The sequence below is a fragment of the Heterodontus francisci genome, unplaced genomic scaffold, assembly GCF_036365525.1.
Source record: "Heterodontus francisci isolate sHetFra1 unplaced genomic scaffold, sHetFra1.hap1 HAP1_SCAFFOLD_483, whole genome shotgun sequence".
Classification (NCBI taxonomy): domain Eukaryota; kingdom Metazoa; phylum Chordata; class Chondrichthyes; order Heterodontiformes; family Heterodontidae; genus Heterodontus; species Heterodontus francisci.
Genome location: NW_027140557.1, coordinates 907,838 through 919,505, shown reverse-complemented (window position 1 = coordinate 919,505; position 11,668 = coordinate 907,838). Strand labels below are relative to the sequence as shown.

The window sequence follows — 11,668 nt, the reverse complement described above, 5'->3', positions numbered from 1 at the left end:
TGGTATTTGTGTTTGTGTCTTTTTCTTCTCATTACCTGTCTGTTTCTGAAAAGTTGGTTTGAATTTTACTTTGTACCAGTTACATACTGATCCCTGTTTGTGGGGTTTACTCTGCACCTCTCACTTTCTTATGTGATTGAGATTTATATCTGTACCAGTCAATCTCTGGTATTTGCATCTAGATTTTACTCCACATCAGTCTAACTTAGAATCGTGAGTGTTGTTTTTTACCTTGTTTCCTTTGTACTTTGCAGTATGGAACTGTAATTGTCACTTTCTGGTATTTGTGTGTTGCTTTTCTTTCATGCCTCTCAGTCTCTGTTGTGTTTTTCTGTATTAGGCGTCTGGTGAGTGGGTTTGCTTCATGCCTGTCAGTTTCTATATGTTAGTGCGGTTTTATTTTCTAGTGGGTGAGTGTTTTTTTTTTCACTTCTTTAGCTGTATTATTCAGTTCCTTGGATACGGGTATAAGTTTCACTCTATATCTCTCAATCCCTAGTCTATAGTTTATCTCTGTCAGTTTCTGATTTTGAGTGTGGGTTTATCTGTACCTGTCACATTGTTTTATGTGAGAAACATCTTATTCTGTATCTTTCAGTTTCTGATGTTTGTTTGTGTGTCTTGAACTTGTGCCCCTCAGTTTATTGCATGTGAATGTGGGTTTGACTGTTAATCTAACACTCACTTGTATATGAGTGATATTTACTCTTTATCTTTGATTGTCTGGTTTGTAAATTTAAGTTTTAACCTGTGCATTTACATTTCTAATGTGCACGTCAGGTTTTTAGCCTGTCTATGTCACGGTCTGGTACACAAGTACGTGTTTCAGTCTGGCTTTTGAGTGTGGATTGTACACCACATCTCTACATTATCTAGAATGTGAGTGTGATTTTTAATCTGTACATGTCAGTTTCTGACATGTGTCTGTGAGGTTTACTTTGTACATTTCATTCTCTGGTCTGTGACTGCTGAATTTATTCTGTCTCTGTCAGTTTATGTAAAGTGACTTTGAGTTTTAGTCTGTATCTGTCAGTATCTGGTATATAAATCATCTTAATTATGTGTGTGTTTTATTCTGTATCTGTCAGTGTGTGAAGTGCAAGTGTTGGGTTTTCTTTGTACCTGTCAGTTATGGATGAGAGATTTTCACTCTCTAACAGTAAATTTCTTGGAATTCACTGTGGATTTCACTCTGTGTCTGTCAGTCTCTGGTAGTTGAGTGTGGCTTTTATACTGCATTTGCTATTTTCTGATATGCAAATGTAGATTTTAATCTTTGCCTGTTATTTTCTAGTATGCGAGTCTGGGTGTCAATCTGTATCTGTCAGTTTCTCATATGTGAGGGAGGCAGTTATTCTGCACCTGTTACTTTCTGAAATGTGTGAAGGTTTTTATCTTTCCCTGTCAGTTTCTGGTATGTGATTGTTGCATCTGTTCTGTCCCTATCTGTTTCTGTGAATGGAATGTGGGTTCTGTTCCTGCCAGTTTCTGGTATCTGAATGTGGGTTTATTCTGTATCTTTCAATCTTTGGAATTTGATTATGTGCTTTCTGCAGCACCTTTTAGATTCTATTAAGTGAATGAGATGTTAATTCTGCACCTGTCCATTGATAGTATATGAATGTTTATTTTACTCTGCTACCTGTCAGTTAATGGAACATGAAGGTGTTTCCCCCCACCCATCCCCCGCCCCCCTCACCTGCCAACTTCCTACATGTGACTGTTGTTTTATTCTATACCTGCCATTTTCTGTATATGATTCTGGTTTTGGATCTTTACCTGTCAGTTTCTGTTACTTGAGTGAGTTTTACTTTGCACCAGTTGGTTTCTAGTATGTGTCTCTTTTAAGCTGTACCTGTAAAGTTAAGATATAACACTGTGCGTTTATTCTGTATCTTTCAAACTCTAGTGTGTGATATGGGGCTTTTCTCTGAACCTTTCGATTTTTGGTCTGTGTGTTTTAATCTGCAGCTTACAGTTCCTGATAGGTGTGTGTGAACATTTTCTTTTGTTCTGCAGCTATCAACGTATGCTACACAAGTTTGTGTGTTATTCCTACAATTCAATTTCTCTTATTGGAGAATTGAGTTTTCTTTGTCCCGCTCAGTCTCTGGTATGTGTCCATGTGTCTTACTTGGTAACTGCAGTTTCAGTTAGGTGAATCTGGTGTTATTCTCTATCTGACAGTCTCTTGCATGTGAGTGGTTTTATTTTCTTCTCTGTAGCTGTCAGTCTCCCTTCTGTGGCTGGAGGTTTTAATCTTTACTTTAACACTTTAATAATTTGTAAATGTGAATTTTACTCTGTCTGTCTGTTTACTGTATTTGGGTATGTTTTTTTAAATCATCAGTTTCATAGAATCATAGAAAGTTTAAGGCACAGAAAGAGGTCACTTAATCCCACCTTCCAGGATTTGGTCCTGAACCCTGTAGCTTATGGCACTTGAGGTGCATATTCAGAGTACTTTTGAATTAGTTGAGGGTTCCTGCCTCAACTATCCTTTCAGGCAGTGAGTTCCAGACCCCCAACACCCTCTGGGTGATTTTCTTTCCCTCATCTCCCCTCTAATTTTTCTACCAATCACTTTAAATCTATGGCCCTCGTCAACGACCTCTCTGTTAAGGTGAATAGACCCTTCACCTCCACTCTGTCCAGATCCCTCAAAATTCTCAACATTTCAATCAGCTCTTCCCTCAGCCTTCACTGTTACAAAGAGAATAATCCCAGCCGATCCAATCTTTCCTCACAGCTGTATTTTTTCAGTCCTGGCAACATACTCGGAATCATCCTCAGTACCCGCTCTAGTGCAATTACATCCTTACTGTAATGAGGTGACCAGAACTGCACACAGTTTCAGGTATGTGAGGGTAAGGTTCACTCTCTATCTTACTGTCTCCAGGATGTGTCCCTCTTGTGAGATTGATATAGTGCCTTTCAATCTGATCGTGGGTGTGCTTTTGAACTGAGATTGATGTACCTAACTTTCAGTAGTACAGAATTGGAATGGATTGGAAACAATGTCTGTCTCTTCTGCTTTGTTTGATTGCTGGATTGAAAATGTGTCTCTGAACTTGGGATCAGTGAGAGTTTGACGACTTTTGCTCCATGTGACTCTGGAATTAACTGATGGCCTCTGGGAGTAATAACATACCTTCTCTGTGTTGCAAGGAGCTGACTGCACATTTCCTTGTGCCTGGGAATCATCACATTCATTCTGTTCCCTTGAAGAATTTGCCTACAGCAAGGAAGAACAATATCTCTTGTAACTGAAGATCAGTTGAGGTGGAAGCGAGAAAATAAATTAATGTAACATTTCAATTAATAATCATTATTACTGACCCGAAGCGTTAACTCTGCTTCCTTTCCACAGATGCTGCCAGACCTGCTGAGTGGTTCTAGCGTTTCTTGTTTTTATTTCAGATTTCCAGCATCCGCAGTATTTTGCTTTTATTAAAGAGATTAATGTTACCTTTCAATTCATAATCATTATGACTAACCACAAATACTCACCAGAAGTACAAAGAATGTCAGTGTCTGATTTCACTGCAGATCTCAGCATCTGCTCACCAGGTGTTTTGACCGATTTACAACAATTTAGTGACATCCAGAAACAATCCAACATCTGCACTGCTCCAAGATTGGGAATACCTGAGGGATGTTTGTTCAGATCAGGTTTCTATTTCCATCTGACATTATAACATAAGAACCTAAGAAGTAGGAGCAGGAGTAGGCCATTCCGTCTCTCGAGTCTGATCCGCCATTCAATGAGATCATGGCTGATCTGATCCTGGATTCAGCTCCATTAACCTGCCTGCTCCCAGAACACATTACTCCCATGTGGATCAAAAGTTTAACTCATCCTTGAATATATTTAGCAACCCAGCCTCCACTGCTCTCTGAGGTAGAGAATTTCAAAGATTAATGACGCTTTGACAGAAGAAATTCCTCCTTCCCTCCGTCGAAATTGGGAGATACCTCATTCTGAAACTGAAGGCGGGGCTGTACTGCGCATGCGCTTCATTCGAAAATAGTTTGAAAAACAAAATTCAATTGGAACTTTCTCTAGTTCAGTTTTATCTGATTTTGAGCAATGGAACCGGGACTATGGGCAAGATTAGAGAAGGTTTCCAGCTGGGAGATTACCCCTTCACCAAGCTCAACTTGAGATCATTCTCTGCACTATGTTTCCTGTTCATTAGCTCGAATTCTCAAAGTGATCCTCCGAGGGAGTCGATGTGTTTGCCGGAATGGAGCTGGAGTTAATATCTGACAGATACAGTCACAGATCAATTTAATCAGATTGAAACTGTCTGTCACTGAGAGTCATAGCGAAGGGTTTGAGCTGAAAGATTACAGAGAGTTCAACAGGGCAGAGAAAGTTACATTTGGGACATTGTATGCCTCACTCTCTGACACTTTCCCGGACTGTGAGATTAATAATGTGTCTTCCTCTGGCACCATATCAGTGAGAGATGAGATTGTAACGTCTGTTTCCCCAGGCGGATCTTTCGAGATAAAACGAATCTGACATTTCAGCCGACACCTCAATAATTACAGGCCAGTCAGTCTAACCTCATCAGTGGGCAAATTATTGAAATCTATTCTGAGAGACAAGATAAACTGTCACTTAGAAAGGCACATACCAACATAATTTAATTTTAAAAAGGATGATAGATGAGGGGAGTGCAGTTGATGGATTCTACATGAATTTCAGCTTTTGACAGGGTCCCAAAATGCAGACTCTTTATAAAATAAAATTTAATGGGATCCAGGGAAGTGCAGCAAGGTGGATGCAAAATTGGCTCAGTGGCAGGAAACAAAGAGTAATTGTTGATGGCTGCTTTTGAGACTGGAGGGCTGTTTCCAGTGGTTTTCCCCAGGGCTCAGTAATGGGTCCCCTGTTTTTATTTGATGATCTACATGAACAATTTGGACATAAATGTTGAGGGAGACGATCAAGAAGTTTGCAGACAACACCACTATTAGCCGTGTGGTAGATAGCGAGGAGGAGTGCTGTGGGCTGGAGGAAGATGTTTATGGTCTGGTCAAAAGTGCAGAAAAGTGGCACATAGAATTCAACCTGGAGAAGTGTGATGTGATGCACTTGGGGAGGTCAAACAATGCAAAGGAATACAGGATTAATGAGAAAATACTGAGAGGTGCAGAGGAGGTGAGGGACCTTGGAGTAAAAGTCCACGGATCCCTGAAGGTAACAGGGTAGGGTGATAATATGGTGAAGAAGACATATGGAATCCATTTCTTTATCATCCGAAGTATAGAATATAAGAGGAGGAAGGGTATGCTGGAACTTTATCATCACTGGTTAGGCCACAACTTGAGTCCTGTGTGCAGTTCTGGTCATCTCATTGCAGTAACTGCACCACAGCGGGTACAGAGGAGATTTACTCGGATGTTGCTGGGACTGAAAAATGCAGCTATGAGGAAAAATTGGATAGACTGTGGTTGTTCTCCTTGGAACAGAGAAGGCTGACGGGAGATCTGATTGAAATGTATAAAATGTTGAAGGGCCTGAATAGCGTGGAGCTGAAGGGTCTATTTACCTCAGCAGAGAGATCAAAACCTGTCCTGGGAACTCTACATTTAGCGAACAGTTTGGCATGAGAATGTGTAGATGTGAATATTGTGTAAGAGAGAGTGTATTAAAGTGGCTGGCGGGTTAGTCTAATGTCACTGTGTTTGTGGGTCCGGACTCATCGCCGGATTTCCGAGTCCCTCTTGTGTCAAGTAACAAGATTTTCTGGTCAAAGAAGCACATTGCTCCCCTTCTCGTCCCCAAAGTGAGAATTCAGTGCAGTTTCTTTGTTTATTTCAAGATTTCAGTCGAAAAGTAAAGAACATGTCAGCGATCGGGGAGAGAGCACTTTCAGTGCAGCAATTAAATGGGTTTCAGTCAAAATGGAGTCTTTACTTCAAGTGCAAACTTTTGGACAGCAAGCACTCTGATGTCAGAGACAGGAAGGATGGGACTCTGCAGTACCCGAATTTCAGTGGAATTGGAGAGTTTAGGACCAGAGAGAAACACAGAGAGGCAGCAGGAGCTGGGAGCTGACAGCAGGTTGTCTCCGCCCCCGTCCGCTCACTGCCTTTAAGTTGCTCAGTGCCGCCACCACCGGCTTCATATCTGACCCAGATCTGACTGACAGAGAGAATTTGTGCAGAGTCCCGGACATGACCGTTACAGCAGCCGCCGAAACGGCTCCTCCAGCCGCCGTCGCTCAAGTCAAGACTCCCATGAAGAAGAAAGTGGCTCCCCGGAACAAGTCAGCCGGTCCCACGTTGAGCGGGAAGATCCTCAAGATTGTGGCGGATTGCACCGATCGCAGGGGGACCTCACTGCCCTCCATAAAGAAGGCTCTGGGTAGGAGCGGTGTGGATGTGGGGAAGTTCAGGACCCAAATCAAGCAAAGTATCAGTCGGAATGTGAACAAAGGCTCCCTGGTGCAGAGCAGCGGTACGGGCGCCTCCGGCTCCTTCAAAATCCCTAAGAAGGGAACCAAGGGAAATGTGGGAAGGAAAGTGATGTCAGGAGCAGCCAAAAAAACTTTAGTGAAGAAAGCAGCTGGAAAGAAACTGACAGCAGAGAAATCAGCAGCCAAGAAATTACCAGTCAAGAAACTAGCAGCCAAGAAATCGGCAGCGAAGAAAGCAGCAGGCAAAAAAGTGACCAGCAAGAAGGCGGCAACGCGAAAGAGATCCCCAGGGAAGAAAGCAGTGCTTCCGAACAAGTCTCCTCCGAAGAAGTCCAAAAAACCCAAGAGTGCCACGGGCGGAAAGGCGCTCAAGAAAGTTCAAACATCAAGGGGCAAGACCAAACCGAAAGCAGCAAAGGCTCAGAAAGCAGCCCCTGGAAAGAAGTGAAACTGCACGGGAAACTTGTAGACATCTGAACCCAAAAGCTCTTTTCAGAGCCACCCACATCTCTCAGGAAAGAGCTGATCCCCCGATCAAATGATCCCTGTCCCGCCGCCGTATGCACATTTCGCATAGAAATGATGGGAAGTAAATGCAGGATCCCTGGTGATACACTGACATACACTACACTCAGCCCTTCCCCCACTCTCTGCAACAAAACAAGAGGGATGACCCGGCCTCACTGTAACTGGGGATCTGTTCGGTACAGTCTCAGTTCATGCTCGTTTCACTAATTCAGAGTGAGAGGCTGTAACACAGGAATACTGGCGAGAAACCCCCGCGTCACAACTCAAACCCCAATACATGAGTTTCTCTAATTCAGCTGAAGTAAGGTGTTAGTAAAATACTCAATCCGTCTGGGAGGGGAGGTGTGTGACTTGTGATCGGAAGCACTGTGCTTAGGCGGGTAGATGACCAACTTTTCATTGCAACAGATCCTTATTTAACAGCTGCGGGTTTCTGTTATCTTTGACTATAAAGGCTGAGTCTGGAAGCTTTGTGCTGAGCTCTGTTGTTGAGAAATGTTTTCTTTGGATTGGCGGTTCGAGCAAGTGGAGGATGAAAGACATTTCTCTGCTCTGCCTGTCACTCAGTTTCCTCTCCGCCCCTCCTCTCACTGTCTGTCCCTTGTTCAGACAGGTCCGGGCGGGATGTATAAAAAAGGCAGCAGAAACAGCTCGATTCTCATTCAGCAGCGATTTGAGTGAAGAAGCGTCATGTCTGGAAGAGGTAAAGGAGGCAAAGGACTGGGCGAAGGCGGAGCAAAGCGGCACCGCAAAGTGCTTCGTGATAATATCCAGGGTATCACCCAGCCAGCAATCCGCCGCCTGGCTCGCCGTGGTGGAGTGAAGCGCATCTCGGGTTTAGTCTATGAGGAGACCCGCGGGGTGCTGAAGGTTTTCCTGGAGAATGTGATCAGAGACGCGGTCACCTACACTGAGCACGCCAAGCGCAAGACGCTCTGAAACGCCAGGGCCGCACTCTCTATGGATTCGGCGGCTAAGTAAATCCACCCTTTCTACCAAACACAAAGGCTCTTCTAAGAGCCACCCAAAGCCTCACATAGAGAGCAGTGCCCTTGCAACTTGAATTAATAAGATCAAGTAATCTGTATATTGTTTATCTTTATCAACAACGGCTTTTATGCATCATTACATTCTCTCAGTAAATTTACAGATCGCAGAATTTTCACTGTCTTTTTCTCTTCATTATTTATCGAACGCGTCATGAATTAAACGGTTGCATTTGATAATTTGTTCGTGAGGGTCTGAACTGCCGGCACGAAGCGGGATTTACTGCCGTTATAGTAAGTAATGACTGGCGCTTTATTCCCGCCAGAGAACACTATTCAAACTGTGTTGTAAGACACAGAGGGGGATCAAGGTCGAAAGAAATAAAGCTACAAGGAGTGAGATTTTATAATTCTTCCCGCCAAATTAGGTGTTTTTTAATCTTTGCCTTGTTTGCTCAAAGGAAATTGGCGGACTTTTTGAAATTGAATAAGTTTCAGTTTCAGTTACAGTTCAACCAATCAGAGCCCAGCATTTCCCGCCGCCCTTTGACTTCCCGGAGCTGGTTTCAAACTTGACTGATGGACGGGGCTGCATCCAATCACAACACTAGGGCGGTCCCTCTACTGTCTTAAATCGACAGTCCAGGAGCAGCCTCAACATTTACAGTGTCTTTGTTCCTGATCTTCTACCATAATGGCCAGAACCAAGCAGACAGCGCGCAAGTCGACTGGAGGGAAAGCTCCCCGGAAGCAGCTGGCTACCAAAGCGGCCCGCAAGAGCGCTCCAGCCACGGGCGGAGTGAAGAAGCCTCACCGTTACAGACCCGGCACTGTGGCTCTGCGGGAGATCCGCCGCTACCAGAAATCCACCGAGCTGCTCATCCGCAAACTGCCATTCCAACGCCTGGTGCGGGAGATCGCGCAGGACTTCAAGACAGACCTGCGCTTCCAGAGCTCGGCAGTCATGGCCCTGCAGGAGGCCAGCGAGGCTTACCTGGTGGGGCTCTTTGAGGACACCAACCTGTGCGCCATCCACGCCGAGCGAGTCACCATCATGCCCAAAGACATCCAGCTAGCCCGCCGAATTCGCGGAGAGCGCGCGTAAACTCACCCTGCCCCGAACTGAGTTTGGCATCAAATAACACAACGGCTCTTTTAAGAGCCACCAAATCGGCAAAACAAAGAGCTGCGATCACCTGTTATCAGAGAACTGTGCTCTGGAGCAGTTCACTTTATTAGAGAGCCGATCATTTTGCAAAAGCTTTCGTTTGCATAAACGGTAGACTTGTTAAAATGCCTGACAAATATCACAAGAGGCGAGGAGCTAAATGTCCGAATCCAGTACTGAGAAGGCTGAGGGGAGATCTGATTGAAATATACAACATTTTGGCGGGCCTGGAGAGAGTGGAGGTGAAGAATCTTAGCAGAGAGTTCAGTGACTGTGGGGCATATGTTTAAAGTGATTGGTTGAAAAATTAGAGGGAAAACGAGGATTTTATTTTCACCCAGAGGGTGATGGGGGTCTGGAACTCACTGCCTGAAAGGGGAGTTGAGGCAGAGACCCCCAAATCATTCAAAAGGAATCTGGATACGCATCTCAAGTGCTGTAATCTGCAGGGCGACGGACTGAATGCTGGAAGGTGGGATTAGAATAGGTGGGTCGTTTTTCGGCCGACATTGACACGATGGGCTAAGTGGCCTCTTTCTATGTGAACACAAAGCAGCGATAGCATTATAAAATTGCCGCCTGTCAAACAGCAAGCAGCCCTTTCACAGATAAAGTGAGTGGCTCTGAAAAGAGTCTTTGGGTTCGCAGATATAAGTCAGTCCGCTTCACTTGCTCTTGGTGCTCGGAGCGCTGGTTTTCTTGGGCAGCAGCACGGCCTGGATATTAGGCAGCACTCCACCCTGAGCGATGGTCACCCCTCCCAGCAGCCTGTTGAGTTCCTCGTCGTTGCGGAACGCCAGCTGGAGATGGCTGGGGATGATGCGGGACTTCTTGTTGTCCCGGGCCGCGTTGCCGGCCAGCTCGAGGATTTCAGCTGTCAGATACTCGAGCACAGCAGCCAGATAGACCGGGGCTCCGGCACCCACACGCTCAGCATAGTTCCCCTTTTTAAGGAACCTGTGAACACGGCCCACCGGGAACTGCAGTCCAGCCCGGGAGGAGCGAGACTTGGCCTTGGACCGAGCTTTACCACCGGTCTTCCCTCTTCCAGACATTACCACAATCTGACAAACACTTTCAGGAAGAATGCTGAGAACCGCCCACAATAGCCCCATGTATACATTCGGGAGGAATGGTGCCGGGGGTCACTGGTGATTGGTCACTCTGCACTGGGTGATATTGTGCTCTTCAGGTGACCAATCAGAGAGCTGCGGAATTCGCCAATCCAGAGACGCCAAGGAGATGAGGGTGGAAAATAACGGCGCGAAATTGTCAGACTGCAAACGATTTTTCAAATTTGAAAAGCCCGCCAATATATTTGTAAAACACAGAGCGGCTTCAATATAGATCATCACATTTATAGGTAACTCGGTTTTACCGCAAATATTTTAAAATCTTTTTCATATTGTATTATTCCACATGTGGTAACAATTCCAGATTCGCTCTCACATTCCGCCATCTATTCGGGTTTACTCTCTATCCTTTTTGAAACATTCTATAACCAGCGGACAGAAAGCCTCTTTCACAGCATTCTGTAACCATTTCAGCTCAATGTTCCTAATGATACCACATCACTGATTATAGATTGATCCCTATTGGTGAGAGACAACAGCGGAGTGTATAATCTTAGTGTCAGGTGTCAAAGAGTGAGACTGAGGGTTCCCACACCACCGGGGTTTCTAGATAATGTGCTGATTACTTATTGAGGACAAACTTGATCTCGGGATATGAGTGACTGAGAAATGATGAATGTGCGTTAAATCAGATTTTATTATCGAAACACAGCAAAGTGGCCGAATATGAACGCGTCCGTGAACAAAGCTCACAAATGGTCAGTAATTAATGATCGGGACATTATTAAGTAGAGACAGGAAGATCGCACGGGCAGTGAAACTGTATTAACCAGAATCTGTGGGATTAAAACTGAGATCACAAAGGCAGTTAGAAAATGCTTGCTAAAAATATCAAAACAAATTGATATTATAGAGATAATGTTGTAGCTTTTTGAGAGACGTTGTGGGTGGCTCTTAAAGGTCAGAATTCGCATTTTATACACATCACCAGAGCTCGATGTTAATGAAGGATGGGTGAAAACCATGTTCGTGATTGGCTGGTTTACAATGATGTCAATTCTTGAGATTCTGTATTTATCTGATTGGTTACTTTAGATACCCAATCAAATTTAGTGCTCGGCGAAGCCACAATATTTCGCCGCTGTCAGCTCAGTCCATTGCTTTTGCCTGTCACCTATCCACCGGTATCCCTGACTTTCTCACTCCCTCTGTTACTGTCTCTTCAACTGTTTCAGTTCTGTTGGCACCAGCCCGTCACCTTTTTCATTCTGCACGGTACATTCCTCCGCACTTCAGCTTACTCACAGAATACAAGGTGGCCGAGTGATTAAAACGATGAACTGCTGATCTGTTGTGATCTGCATGCGTGGGTTTGAATTCCATACTCCTTGTTTCTGAATGTTTAAAATAAGAGCACCGGCTTCGTGTTCCATTCGAGTGCGCTGGTTCTTTCTAAACAAGAAATACGGATGTGTAAAATAA

The 11,668-nt window shown here is 44.5% G+C and overlaps 1 protein-coding gene across 2 annotated transcripts; it reads right to left on the bottom strand.

The window, feature by feature from the left end:
• Nucleotides 1–302: 302 nt before the first annotated feature.
• Nucleotides 303–10,168, bottom strand: LOC137360127 (histone H2A.J-like). Of its 2 annotated transcripts, XM_068025687.1 has the most exons (2): nt 9,787–10,168; nt 303–310 (listed from the first exon to the last, which is right to left on the bottom strand). In XM_068025687.1, the coding sequence occupies exons 1-2, from the start codon at nt 10,166–10,168 to the stop codon at nt 303–305; spliced, it is 390 nt and encodes a 129-aa protein (XP_067881788.1). The 2 variants fall into 2 exon arrangements, with proteins under 2 accessions (XP_067881788.1, XP_067881786.1); XM_068025685.1 differs by lacking the exon at nt 303–310 and having other exon boundaries at nt 9,779–10,168.
• Between the last annotated feature and the right edge of the window lie 1,500 nt (nt 10,169–11,668).

Coding starts and splice junctions, on each gene's coding strand:
- LOC137360127 (XM_068025687.1), bottom strand. CDS start 10,168: ATGTCTGGAAGAGGGAAGACCGGTGGTAAAGCTCGGTCCAAGGCCAAG.